At 52.1% G+C, this 14766-nt stretch overlaps 1 protein-coding gene across 8 annotated transcripts in view; it reads right to left on the bottom strand.

The window, feature by feature from the left end:
- CUX1 (cut like homeobox 1) overlaps positions 1-14766 on the bottom strand; it is a 354106-nt gene that overhangs the window by 86738 nt on the left and 252602 nt on the right. For all 8 annotated transcript variants that reach the window (XM_044232791.1, XM_044232795.1, XM_044232794.1 and 5 more), the window contains exon 10: positions 4353-4457. In XM_044232791.1, coding sequence (XP_044088726.1) covers positions 4353-4457 — 105 coding nt within the window. The remainder of the gene's footprint in view (positions 1-4352; positions 4458-14766) is intronic.

Here is a 14766-nt window from a genome sequence, read left to right as displayed (position 1 = left end):
TTTAATTTAATTAATTTATTTTTAAAAGATTTTATTTACTTACTTGAGAGAGAGAGAGAGAGAAAGTGAGAGCAGGAGAAGGGAGAGGGTCAGAGCGAGAAGCAGACTCCCCGCTGAGCAGGGAGCCCGATGCGGGACTTGATCCCAAGACTCCCAAGATCATGACCTGATCTGAAGGCCGTCGCTTAGCTGACTGAGCCACCCAGGGGCCCAATTTTTTTTATTTTTAAAAGAAAGATTTTATTTATTTGACAGAGACACAGAGAGAGCGGAATACAGGCGGGGGAGTGGGAGAGGGAGAAGCAGGCTTCCCACTGAGCAGGGAGCCTAATGTGGGGCTCAATCCTGGGACCCCAGGTCATGACCTGAGCCGAAGGTAGATGCTTAGCCACTGAGCCACCCAAGCTCCCCGAATCTGGGGGGGTTTAAATGGGGAAGTGCAAGTTGAGTATCCCAGGGGTAAGTGGTTCAAATGGTATGTGTAGAAACAGCAGCCAGCAACGCTGAGCCTGGAGTTAGGACGGGGACCAGAGGGCCATCTGCTCAACTCCAGGGCCCGAAACTGGCCTGGCCCCACTCTGCCCGTGCGACCTTGGGCACGTCAATGGACTCTCAGGCACCCAGGCCGGATTCTTCATTCATAACATAGCCAAAGTCATTTGTGTCTTACATAAGCTCCAAGAGATGAGATCATCCACCCAAAAGCAGTAAGACCTTGGAAATGAGACAGAGAAGGTCATTCTACTCGAAGCCCAAACGGGCTCACTTCCTGGCTGTCCCATCACTAGGACATGCGGGAGATAAGAACTAGAGAAGGGCCCAGGAGGCGATGAAGGGGCAGGGGGCGGAGGGGGCGGAGGTGGGTCTCAGCCCCTGGGCACAAGCTAGAAAGGAAGTTGTGGGATGCAGTGAACATGGGCTGAGAGGAGGGGTGCCCTGCTCAACTGCGGGGAGGTCAGCATCAGGCACTGGAGATGCTCTTGCGATCACTGCCAGGAAGTGAAATGTACACGATTCAAAGAGGGTCAGGACCGCGGGCTCCCGTGTGTCTCTCTGGGCCTCAATTCAGCTGTACCTGAAGCACCCCGGGGCTTTAGAAAATACATGGGCTCTGGGCCCTCCCCTGGAGTCTGAGGCTCAGCATCAGGACTCTGGCTGGGATGAGCCTCTGAAGGAAGGAACAGAACTAACTCCCCCTGGGGGGCACCAGAACCAAGTCCCCAGAGTCTGTCCCAGCAGGGATATCCCCATGGCTCCAGGCTTCCACGGCCTGTAGGGGGTCCTACGTGCTTCCGGGTGCCAGGTCTCGGGGGTGGGAGCTGCAATGGCTCAGCGGCCAGGAGAGGATGTGAGAAAACTGTCTGTCGAGTCTGAAAACATGGTTAAAAAGGCAGGCCTTAAGATGATGAGAGTCCAAAGGGAAAAATGAATGTAAAAGCAGAAGTTACTGATGTAGGACTTTACTGAACTTTGTCCCCCTAAGCCCTGCTCACCCGCCCTCGCTCCCAAGCTGCGCACGTCTGAGCCCTCCAGCGGAGACCAGCAGCGGACACCAGCACACCCAGGCTGAAATGAGCTACGTAACCATCTCTTCTACCCCGCAGCCATTTCCGTATCAAATATGGATGAGACACAAGAGCCCTAGTTGAGACGGGAAAAAAACCCCAACATGACATGATGGGACCCCAGACTCAGGGAGAGATGCCCGGCTCTCGGCTAACACCTGACTTACATTTACCCCGGGCGGGGCAAAGGGAGGGCATGGGGACCTCAGTTTCACTGTCTTACTGACCCTCTGTGTTTCTGCTAACACCGAGTGGCCGGACAGGCTGATTCCATCTGGAGGATTCAGCTGGTAGGGTCGCCTGACACACAGGCGTGTTTCCTAATATTCTGGTTCGTTTCGGCTCAAGGGGCGGCCTGCCATAAGTACTTGACGGAGGACCTGCTTACGTCCTGTCTCACTGACCGCACACGAAGGCGAGCGGCTCGACGGAGGGGGAGAGGAGTGCGTCATGGAGGACAACTTAGGCTCAAACTCCAGCTTGATCACGGTGGAGCTGTGTGACCTCGGCTAAATGGCTTAACTTCTCTGAGCCTGTTTCTTTATTTGTCACACGAGGATAACAAAACCCACCTCTAACGACCGTGTTGTCTCAAGACATAAATGAGACAACCAGATCAAGCCCCAGCGTGGCCCCCACCGCAGCGCAAGAGCCCACCGCGAGGCGGCTCGCCTTCCACGACCGCTGAGTCCGTCCAGACACCCAACGGATCGGCTTTGGCTTTTGCTCCATCTATGGCCTCCACTGTTTCCCTGCCGCGTCCTGCCAGCCAAGCCCAACAGGCATTTTCCCACTGGCCTTGTTTGCTGTGTTTGCTCCGCGGCTGGCTGGAGCCGGAGCTACTGGGAGCGCAGGCCTCGGTCGGGGCGCGGGGAGGCCTGGCAGGGCCGCTCTCGGACGACTGAACCCGAGCCACGGAAACACGGCACTTAGCCCGTGATGAAGTGTTTAAGCGCCTCAAGGACCCACAACTTACTCTACCTGTAAAAACATTCCCTCCCTTCTGAGATGCTCTGGTTGCTGCCGTCTTGGATGGTGCCAGAAATCCTCTCAATCAGAAACATTTAGCTCGGGAGCCCCAAGCAGACACACGAGGATGGACGGCTTTCTCTCGGGAAGCCCAGGCGACCACAGAGGCCGGGAGAGCAGCCGGACCAACTCCTTCCTCGGGGGTTTCTTCCTGCCCTGGCCATGGCGCCGGGTCCCGTGCAGGCACGTGTGGGTAAAGGGACAGTGACAGAGCCAAGGGGACGTTTCAGGTAAAATGAATATCGGAGTCCACGAAGTTGTGATGGCTCCTTAAATGGAAATCTTTTCTTTGTACTTGAACCCCTTAAATCATGTTCTCTGGAATGTTAATTGACTAATTATTTTTAAAATGGAATGTTAACTTAAGGAATGGAAATGAAAAATCCGTTCTTAAAAAGGGGGTCCTCACACTGGAAGTCTGCTTCAGATTCACTCCCGGGGAAGCATTTTAAGAACTCCTGCTCGAGTCCTGGCTTGGCCACTGGGGCCAAGCCTTCTGGGCCCACAGGTTTACATTCTGGAACTTTCACTTCATCATGTAGGTGAAGAGAGGAAATGCCTGCCTCACGGGTTACGTGGAAGAGTGGATGTCGAAGCGATGTGTGAGCGGGTCTCCTGGTGAGACCGTGCCCTCTCTGGAAGGGCCTTGCCCGTCCCCACCCCCTTGCTCTCCCACTGTCCACACAGCAGGCCTCTGCTAAAGGAAAGGACACCCACAAGCACAACTCACCCACCACAGGCCTCAGGAGCAGAAGGGCCCCGGGAGCCACTGACTCTTGCTCTGTTCACAGGAAACTGAGGCCGCCCAAGTTTGGCTACCTGAGGTCTGTCAGCAAACAGGGAACGAGCTGAGCTTTGAACCTGGGGCTCCTGGATCAGAGATGATGAGGCGAACCGCAGTGAGTCAGTGCTGAGGTTCTGACTGACTGTGATTTTAGGTCAGGCCTTGCTCTAAGCGCTTTGCTTATAAGGATTTCCAGAACTCTTCCAACACACATGATGAAACCCAGGCCCGGAGAAAGTCAGGCTACTTGTCACAAGTCATGCAGCGCTGGGGTCTGACCCCAGGGGCCTGGCTCTGACATCCAGGTCTCAACACCACGCTGCCCCCCATCACTGCTCGGCGCTCAAGGCAGGAGCCTGAAATCTCAAAGTCAAGGCTGCCTCATTCGAGCTGGGAAGTTTCCATCTAAGAGCAATCTGTATTCATCTCAGGAAAGGGAATAAGATGTGTGCCTCACTCCTTCCGAATGCTGGGACTTGGACAGAGTCTGCTACTACGCGCGTGTGGGAGCCCACGATCACTTTACTCCCTCTCTGGCCTGCCCTGCTCGTCCGCAACTGTTTTCTCAGGCCGGAAGGACACACTGAAGGCGAGACCCAACCTCCCAATTTCCCGGTGTAATTCTGGCAAGGCCCCTGCCTCACACCCCCAGCCTCTGGCAGCGGCTGTCTCTGAACAGGCCTAGCCAGGAAGGCCCTCTCTGTGGTGAGGGGAATCCCCCGCCTCGGCCTCCAACTTGGCCTTCGTGCCGGGCGGGTGACACGCTGACCACTGAGCTCGAGGCCCAACCGGCAAAGCTCGTCCTCTGACCCGTACGCGTCCCATCCCCAGAACGCCCGAAGCATTCCTGTCCAACACAGCAGCGCTGGATAGAGTATTTTCCCGAGAAGGCCCGTCGAAAAGCAAGCAAGCAGCTGGAACCCAGAGGGGTGGAGGCTCGGCGGCCAGCGTCCCCGCGGGGCCGGGCTACCCACCACGTCCGGCGCCTTCTGGATCTGCGAGGCCAGCTGGAGAGAGTGGTTGGCCGACGAGAGCTGCTCCCTCAAAGTCTCCGCCTCTCTCTGGGCCACCTCTGCCCTCTGAAGGAAATGAAAAGTGTGAGAAGAGAAAGTACATTCGGTTTAACAACTGACAATTATTACAAGAACATTCATCAATTCATGCCTGACTGACTATAATTGATTTTCCTAAACACTCAACCTAATAAATGCGCGAAAAAAACATAGAATGTGATGGATTTTTATTTTAAACAGTACAAGGAAGAAATAATTGAGCGATTATGACAGTAATTTAACGCTAGGAGCAAGGAATCCCCTGCTGATACTAATGCTCCGGCCCACTGAATTTCCCAGACTGAATAAATACGAGTGGAAATAGAGTCTTTTGATTCAATTTCTTTCTATTCTCATAGACCAAGAAGATTTTATTGCAGGATTACTCCTGGGAGTAATTCTCACGGGTAAACAGTGAATTAAAGACACTTTGGCCATTCTCTTCCTGAAGACGCGCACAATGTTGTGGTTGTTTTCCTTCAGCAAGTATTTCCATGAACGTACGGGGCGGAAAGGCCGCCTCATCTGCGAGGGCCGGGCTTAGCTCGGCGCGTTTAACCCTTCGCCTGACAGCATTTTCTGACGCGGGCATGTGCAGCCAGCCCGGCTGACCTAGGGGCCTGAGCCAGGGGCGTGGCCGGGCCAGCTGGGGGCGAAGGGGTGCGGAGCCCACCGCAGGAAGGGGGCCGAGGAGAAAAGGGGGGGCAGCTTCTGCCACCAGCGCTGTCATTCCCGGACGAGAAAACCAATGCAACTGATGGCAGTGCAGGATATCCCACTGGACGGGGAGACGGGGACACGCCGGTGCCCGTGGCTGGGAGGGCATCGTGGTGCTGCGGATTGAGCAGCGGGGGCAAGTGACCTGTGCCCACCAAGCTTCTTCTGTCCTCCCCCGCCCCCCGGAATGGGGATGCAGTCACTTGGTCAGCTTCTTAGGGACCCGCAGTGATCAGGGTCCACGGGAGCGCACAGGACTTATTTACGACCAGGCTTGTCCTGCTTTTACAGTTATGACGGAGATGAAACTCGGGGATGGGGGCGGGGGACGGATGGTAGCACTGGGTGTGTGGACCGGAAGTCAGACGCTGCTGTACCCACCGGGCTCGCACTATGCAGGGAGAAAAGAAGAAAGAGAAGGGCTTGGCTGAGCAGGGCTAGGTCGTGTGTCTTCTTCTTTTTTTTTTTAGAAAGATGTTATTTATTTGGCAGAGAGAGAGAGAGCACAAGCAGGGGGAGTGGGAGAGGGAGAGATAGATTTCCCTGCCGAGCAGGGGAGCCTGAGGCGGGGCTGGATCCCAGGACCCCGAGATCATGACCTGAGCCGAACACAGACTCTCAGCTGACTGAGCCATCGGGCAGCCCGTGCCGTGTGTCTTACTTCGCAGCGCGACAGTGTGTGTGGGCTGATGGCTAAGAAAGGACCGGAGAGGAGAAACTGGAAGTGAGCCTGCCCAGGTCCTTCTAGATCAATCTAGCTGGCCGAGGAACGGGTTTGGCAGCCTTCAGCCGTTCGGCTGCAAGGCTGTTCTGTGAGTCTATCTCTGCCAGCCAGCAAATTAGGATATTTCTAACAGCGGTTACTTCTGCCCTGGGCGCTGCTGGTGGCCGTCCACCCTTGCTTCCCCAGGGGCGCTTGGAACTTCGCTCCGTCTGAATCACACGGTGCCTGGCCAGGCCTGTCCGTGCTCACAGGGCTGCCTCCCACCCTCCGCTCCAAAACCAATCTGGAACGGCCCGCCCGGCGAGGTGGCAAGGCGACCAGCATGGCGACGGGGGCAGGGGTGATTCCCTTTCCAAGGTTTTCTGATAATCGTGTCATTATTACTGAAAAGTTTACTCTTCTCTTTCTAGTCGGCGAAGCCGTTGGGCATAAAACCTCCAGAGCTCGGCCAGGAATGAGGTGTATTTGACATATTTCTCGCCTCTTGGACAGGCAAGAAGATTTCTTAGCCTGGTGGAGAAGCTGTTTCAGCGGCAGCCAACGAGGCCATGCAGCCACCCTGCCCCGCCTGGCGATGCCGGCTCGGCACGGTTCCAGAAACACGGGGGCGCAGGCAGGCCCAGGCAGGGGCTACATGGCAAGGCTCTCATACGGGCATTTCGCCGTGTGGGCCCAGCTCAGGGGACACAGGATCCAGCTGTTGAGGATTTTCTCCTCGGCTGGCGGGAATTCTCTGGAGCTTCAGGACGTGACTCAGTTTCCAAGTTCATGTGGGGAGTCACTCTGCAGCCTATCCATGGTGGTCGCAGCCTTCTACGACATTGGGCTTGACCTGGTGACTTCGGTGCAACTTTTTGATTGGTTAGGATCTGTGCGACTTGTTTAGGGTTTATGCCCGAGGACACAAAAATAAAAGTACATGATGGGGTGTCTGGGTGGCTCAGTGGGTAAAGCCTCTGTCTTTGGCTCGGGTCGTGATCTCGGGGTCCTGGGATCGAGCCCCGCATCGGGCTCTCTGCTCAGTGGGGCGCCTGCTTCCCCCCCACCCCCTGCCTGCCTCTCTGCCTACTAGTGATCTCTGTCAAATAAATAAAATCTTTAAAATAAAATAAAATAAAAGCACATGAAAGAAAAGGAGTTGAGGTCATCTGTGCGGCTGAACAGGCACAGAGAGGATCAAAACTAAAAGTGGTTTGAAGGGCCGGGAGCAGCCGCCGGTAGGCAGCTGGGGGGGAATTAGTTCCTACGGTTGTAAATTTAGTCTCATCGTTGGCAGCTGAGGCAGGAAAAAAAGAAGGGGTGCTGTGCTGGGTCCGCCCCGGGCTGTCACTCGTGCGCAGAGGGCCTCCTGGCTTCCTGGGGACCACAGTCCCACCAGACGGAGTTGTGTTTCGAAGAACAGGCATGAGTGACGGCAGGCGGGCGGCTCTGGAGTTTTCTGACCAGGCACGCCAGGAGACAGCCATCTCCTTGTTTCCGCGGGGCGGCCTCCCTCGCCCTCCCTGCCCCTCGCGGAGGCCAAGCCTGGGAGGCCCGAGGCCAGGCTTCTGCCTGGCGGCTGGCGCTGCCCCAGGGCTGCTGCCGACTTTCTGTACTTCCCTGGGAAGCCAGAGCCGGTGCTGGCAGCCCGGGGAAAAGTGAAGCAGGAGGGCACCCGACGAGCGGGGACACTGCCTGCCTCCGGCGGGAGCCCTGACCAGAAGCGTAGACGCAGCCCAGCTGCCGTGTGAGGCCTCACGGGCCTACTGAGGCCCAAGGAGGTACCAGGAGTCCAGGGCCTGACAGCGCCCACCACAGGGGGACAGGTGTCCAGTCACGTGGACTATGAAGGCCCCTGCTAGGCGCTGCCTCGGGTGGTCATTGCTCCTTCCTCATGTCAAGATGGAAGACTCTTTCGGGAAAGATGACCAGAGGCCGCGGCAGGGCTCCAGCGGTCGGCGGGCAGGCAGGAAGCAGCCAGCAGCACTTTGGTGTATGAAGTCCCCTGTCAGTCAAGCTCCGAAAAGCAGTGCTGAGTCCCACGCGTGTGACACTGGCTGGCCCAAGGCACAGTTTTGTTATCTCTGGAAGGGGAGCCTGAACTGTGGGTCCGGGGGGGGGTGTCCTCGTCTGAAAACGAGGCCCACGGGGACCTCCTGGCCTCCACCTGCCTCCTCAGGGCTCCCCAAGGGCTCCAGGAAGGGCAGGAAGGAATCTTTCCCTCAACTCAGCCCCTGAAGGAGAACACATTGGAAGGCCGACATAGGATGCTGACAGCTATTTCCAGACCTTAAAGTCTGAAAAATCTGATTCATAAATTATGGAGAAGGCACGGTGGGGTGGGCCAGAGAGCGCAGGCAAAGGCTCGAGCCTCGGGCGGCTGCAGCTGGCGGGGCGGGCGAAGGCCCGGGGGAAGGCCGGTGAGGCCTGTCATAGGCTGGCGTGAGGCGCAGGGCCCGGGCCCACGCAGGGGGCTGTGGTCAGGCATTGTCTAGGGAGGCGTGTTTTCGCTCTCCCCAGAACCAGGCTTGAGACCTGATGGAATCCAGGCTCTTCCCAGTTTACCCATTTCAGGTGTAGTCCTGGTTTTAAATGGTGGGGGTGGGTATCTGATCCCGGCTTCTGCCCAGCTTGGGCCTGGTCTTTGTGTCTTGCCCCCTTCTGTATGTGTGGCCATGAAAGCCCAGGCTGGGGGCCACCAGCGATGAGTGAGCCCCTCCAGGGACCGAGCGGCCACATGAGTTGGCAATGGGCTGAGCCTCCAGGTAAAACCAGGGCTTCCCAGAGGTGGGAACTGGCTGGGAACACGAGTCCATTAGCAGGCAAGCCCTCCTTCTATGATTTCGCTAAAGCTGTGGGAACAAATGTCTACAGGTTTAGTGGATTTTAACAACACACATTAATTATCTGATACTTCTGGAAGTCGAGTCTGCAGTGGATCTCACTAGGCTAGGATCGCGGTGTGGGCAGGGCTGCACTCCCGTCTGAGGCTCTGCGGGAGAATCTGTTTTCCTGCCATTTCCGGCTCCTGAAGGCCCCCCACATTCCCTGGCACATGGCCCCTCCGTCCACCTTCAAAGCCGGCTCTCCGCTCTGATGCGGGCTCTACTGTGTCTGAGGACCCTGTGATTACATGAGGTCCACTCATTCACTCCCGGGTCATCTCCCCACCTCAAGGTCAGCTGTTAAGATCCTTGGCCTCTGCCGGGGACACTAATGTATTTGCAAGTCCCACGGTAAGGAGGTGGCATCTCTGGGGGCCATTTTTTGGGCTACCATACTCTAGGTACAAGTAACACCACATTTGGACAATTTCGAGAAGAAGGCACACTCTCCTGGGGGATGACCTCCCGGCCTGCTCTCCGCAAGCCCTGTACTCTGGAAGGAGAGATAAAAGAGAGGGGAGGCTAGCGAGGCCAACAAGCGAGCCTTCCAAAGGGACAGACTCCGTTGCCCTGGAAAGCACACAGCCACCTCGTGGTCCTCTTTCCAAAGCCAAACCCACACACGACCCCAGAGAACAGCCAGAACCCCAGAGGTCACCCCACTTCAGTGATGTTATAGAAGAGAGATCAGGAAGGCCTACTACAGGCCAGAGAGGAGTCCCTGTGCCCTGTGTCCCAAGCTGGCCTTGTGCCGGTGACCGAAGTCCCTGTTTAGACCCACCTAGCTCTAAGACCCCCAAGTTAGGGCAAATTAGGACGCGGTTAGAGAGGTACTAGGTCACCTGCCAACCTTAAGAAAATCTCCATGCGATCAGGTACACCCTAAAACATCACACACCTCCCAACCCAGCGGCCTGTATCTCTTTTCAGGTATTAGTTTGGCTCCCCGAGACCCAAAGCCTTAGCTAAAACAGTAATCATCATATCATCATCGTCCTCAACATGCCCAAGAGTTGGGCCCATCACCTACTGGTACATCTGCTTATTTTATGTCGAATAACTAGAGTCTCAGAACCTTTAAATATCAACAAATATGGCAGAATCTTATAAAAAACCACCTAGAATTAAAATGGCCATCAGGGGGTGCCTGGGTGGCTCAGTGGGTTGGGCCTCTGCCTTTGGCTCAGGTCATGATCTTGGGGTCCTGAGATCGAGCCCCGCATTGGGCTCTCTGCTCAGCAGGGAGCCTGCTTCCCCCTCTCTGTCTACTTGTGATCTCCCTCTCTCAAATAAACGAATTAAAAAAAAATTTTAAAATAAATAAATAAATAAATAAATAAATAAAATGGCCATCAGGAAGAACATTCCAGTTAGAGATCACTTAAGGAGTGTACTTGAGAGCAAGGGCTCCTGAATCAAAGGAACCCAATGGCGATACCTGTTTAACTGGCAGGCAGAAGTCTCCAAGATGCTTTAAAATTCCAGAACAGTTTCATTGCAAGATGCATTGCAAAAGGCTAGTTAATCAGTGAATACAGGTTTATCCACTTTGGGCTTCCCTTTACAGAGGAACTAAAGATATTGGGGTCAACCAGTAAGACACGTTTTGTGCCACATTGGAAACTTACTATGAGAAACCACGTTTCTAGAAATTATACAACGTATCTATACACTTGCCAAGCCACAGGGCACTGATGTGAAAGTTCACGTTTACTTACTTCTTTGTTTCCACTAGATATTAAAGGTTCCTAATGGCTAAAAATTCTAATATAGTTAATGAAACTACTAGAAATAATAAAGGAAACATCATATGCAAGGGAAGTAAGATGGGTGTCTTCAGTCAAAGAAGGTGTGAGGAATGGAGAGGCATGTGCGTTGAGGGAAAAGAAAATGATTTTGTCTTAAAGTGAGGCTATTTACTTCAGAATGGGTAAGAGGAAAAAACGGGGCAAAACCTGAATGTAAAAAAAGAAAAGTTGTAGACTTTGTGGAAATGAGATCTTTGGAAAGAACTTTGACGTGTGGTCAAGCTAGCTAAAATTAGAATACATGTAATATATTTTGATGTTAAATGGTTTTTAATTTCCAAATTGATCTGGTGCAACATTAGAGTTTGGTTTTCTTTTCTTTTTTAAAAAAATATATCTTATTTTTAAGGAATCCCTATACCCAACATGGGACTCAGATTCACAGTCACGTGCTCTACTGACTGAGCCAGCCAGGCGCCCTGGTTCTCTCTTTGAGAAGGACAGAGTTTTCTGGAACTACTGGTTTGCTCTTGATAAAAGACTGTAAAAGGTCTTCTTTACCTTTTAAGGAACCTGCCCGGAAAACAAAGATTTTTTGTCTTGTCAAAATAATTTCCCAGGTCTTTATCAGTTCTTTGAATTAAAAAAAAAAAATTCATTCATTCATTCATTCATTCATTCATTCATTCATTTGACAGACAGGGATCACAAGTAGGCAGAGAGGCAGGCAGAGAGAGAGAGAGGAGGAAATAGGCTCCCTGCTGAGCAGAGAACCTGACACAGGCTGGATCCCAGGACCCTGGGATCATGACCTGAGCCCAAGGCAGAGGCTTAACCCACTGAGCCGCCCAGGCACCCCAGGTCTTTGATTTCTTAAGAAAACTGTCTTCTCTACTAAAAGAGCTAAGGATTTTTTTTTTTTTCCAAACAACTATTTAACTTCCCGAATTTGCCTTCAAGGTCTTCAGTTGTCACTATGGTTAAACAGAGGAATAAGTATTGTGTCACAGTGACCTATGATCCTACTTGACCAAGTGTTCTAAAATCCTTTGATATTTTTTGACAGACTTCTGTGCTAAATGAAGTCTTTTTGACATTGAACTAACTTTGAGATTTTTCCGAGGGGTCCTTGGACATCTCAAAGGATTTGTTCTCTCACCTTATAAAAAGGGAGATGTTAAAAGAAACTTGGCTTATTTGGTTTGTTAAATCACATGGGAAACTTTATACTGAGTCTTCTTTATGCTGCATTTGTATAGTTATAGTAAGTGTTTTTAGAAATTGTGTGAAATTCCTAGAAATCTGATTTGTCCTGGTATTATGTCATGATTCCAGTCATTATCTTAAAATGTCATCCCTCACAGAAAAGACTACAATTCCTTATCAAATGAACTGTCAGCAGGTCTTTAACAATGCACATTTTAAAGTCTTTGTCATTGGGGCACCTGAGGGGCTCAGTCAGTTAAGTGTCTGCCTTTGGCACTCAGGTCGTGATCCCAGGGCCCCGGGGATCGAGCCACACATCACGTCAGGCTCTCTGCTTGGTGGGAGCCTGCTTTTCCTTCTCCCTGCCGCTTCCACCTTGCTTGTATTCTCTTGTGAAATAAATAAATAAATAAATAAAATCTTAAAAAAAAAAAAAAAAAAAAAGTCTATGTCATTTACAGAGTTACTGTTTTACTCAGATGCTTTTGCAAAAGTTTCCCTACAAAAGTACTTCGTCTTCATGGGGTTTCATGGAAAGGACTGTGACACGTCCAAATTTTGGATAACCAAGATCATTAAACTGAACTGGGTAAGAATTCCCAGAACTTATAGGAAAAACAAACAAACAAAAAAGCAAACCAAAACCCCCAACTGGGTTCAAGCAGAATGAGGGTTAGTAACAAGCAAATGAAGGAACGGAGGAGGGTAACTATAATTCTTACGGCTTCTTGTTTCGATTTGGCAATGTTTACTTTCTTAAACAAAAATGGAACATTTACTTTTTCTCCCAACCTGATCCCTCTAGAACTCGGAAACTACTCTTTTCACGGCAGTCTAGTCAGTTTTTGCGTAACTTCAATGAGAAATGTGTTCTCCTTATGACAGGACACAGTTGTAAATATTGGGAATATTACCAAGGGTTTGTCCTACTGATCCTATTTGAGAGAAATGCAGACTCGGATAGACCAGACAGCTTTAAGGAACTAAGGCTGACTTTCTGGGGCCATTGAATAAGGCCCGTTTCTTTGCTTACAAGGTGCCAGCTTTGAAAGCATGGAGGAACCGACAGGGTCAGTCACTGTTCTTGCTGCACTTATGTAAATAATCAGGCCAAGTTGAATATAAAATTACTCCTACAGTGATGATCTGTAGTAAAAAGTGAATAGGGGTGATCGCAGAAAGAAAATCCTGTAACCGTCTTTGAGGTTTTAGGATAAAACCTATAAACTGGACTGGATCTTGAATTCTTCTGGTTTCTTCATATCTGGCCACGACTCTGGAAACTCACGCTTCTAATTTTCTCCCACTCTCCTTCTTCTTCTTTTTTAAAAAAAGATTTTATTTATTTGATAGACAGAGATCACAAGTAGGCAGAGAGGCAGGCAGAGAGAGAGGAGGAAGCAGGCTCCCCGCTGAGCAGAGAGCCCAATGCGGGGCTCGATCCCAGGACTCTGAGCCGAAGGCAGAGGCTTTAACCCACTGAGCCACCCAGGCGCCCCTCTCCTACCCTTCTGATTTGGGTTCCCGAGGAACAAAGACTGCCCTTGAATCTCATTGGAAGGGAGAGACAAGGTCCTCCTCACTGCCCAGATGGCAGGCAGACTCTAGGGACCTGAAGTGGCTACAGATGTCATAACTCAAGGAGGCTCCAGCTGACGGCTGGTCTTGTTTGAACGCTGAGACCTTCTGCATGGAATGACTAGGAAGAGAGGCAGCTAACATCGACTTGGGCTGCTTCTCCCCAAGATGCCGAAGACCTCACACTTAAACTAAACATGATACCTTTTCTTGTTCCCTTTTGTTCCTTGACTCTGGGGTTAGCCCGGGAAGACAACACCAACATCCATACCTCCCAGGCCACCGCTAGGAGTTGGGTAACCTTTGCCTTTCAGACTGCTGGATTTGTCACAAAGAGCTCCTACCTGTCCATTAACAGCGCCACCTTAGTGGGAACGCTCTGTGCCCGGACAGGGCTCATCTTTGCCTGTGGCGGTTACCATTCTACCTGGGCCTGTGCCAGTCTGGCTGGTGGGTATATGCCTGGGCAAGGGCTCTTGGCTTATCCAACGTGCCCCTAACTGTGTGCAGATGGAGACAGATCACTGGTCAGCCTCCGAGTTTCGAGTCAGAAAGGACCTACTGGGAGGCATTGGTGATTTAGGATTGGCTTCCTCTGGCCAGGCCCTCCTTCCCAGGTTAGCAGTCAATGCCAATGAGGTTACGACCAGGGACCTCTCCTTAACTCCTGAAAGCACTGGGGGATCCATTGCCAAAGCAACGGCCACTCAATAAAGACCCTTAGAGTCTTTGGCCAAGGTAAGTTTTTGGCCAGAGATGGGATGATGAGAGAGGCCTTGCTTCTCTTGGCTGAACAAGGTAGGGCCTGTGCTGGGACCAACACCCCTTTACTGCACCTGGGGTGACACTTCTGAGAAAGCAGGAACTCGTGTGCGTAGAGACACTGGGCAGGCCTCCAGGCTTACAAAGGGGACTCTTCCAACAGGACAGCTCTTTGACTTATTTGATTTTGAATCGTTTGGGTCTCGGGAACCATGGCTCCAAAGTGTGCTCCGGACACTGGGAATAATCCCGCTTATAATAATCACTGTCACCTCCCTGGTGCGCTGTTGTCTCTCAAAAGCTTTAAATGCAGGTTCGAGGCCACGAACCGTCAAGCGAATGATCTCAAGACTGGAACGTCGGGAGGAATGAAAAGAACGACCCCGCTAAGAAACGGCGAGCCTGAAGTCGTGACCCCGTGACCACCACAGGAATTCCACAAAAAATACCGGGATCTGGGAATATCACACGGAAGATCAGTAAGAGACCCACAGCGCGGTGGCTGAGAAGGGCAGTAACACCTTCAATTTTGACCACGTCTCTCAGTTGGTCTAAGAGTCTGATCAAAAGGGAGGAACTGTTAAAAGAGAGACAACAGGCTCCAGCTGGAGTCCCCTGTGCCAAACCCCAAGTCAGCAAACCGAGACGGAAGACCTAACCTAATTGCAGAGTCAGCCTCTCCCGGGAAAGGGACCCTTAACCCGTCGATCTGGAATTTCCTGGTCAGCGCTAGTGAG

The sequence above is a fragment of the Neovison vison genome, chromosome 14 (genome assembly GCF_020171115.1).
Source record: "Neovison vison isolate M4711 chromosome 14, ASM_NN_V1, whole genome shotgun sequence".
Classification (NCBI taxonomy): domain Eukaryota; kingdom Metazoa; phylum Chordata; class Mammalia; order Carnivora; family Mustelidae; genus Neogale; species Neogale vison.
Note: the sequence above shows the minus strand (reverse complement) of the source record. Positions and strands in the feature narration are given on the sequence as shown.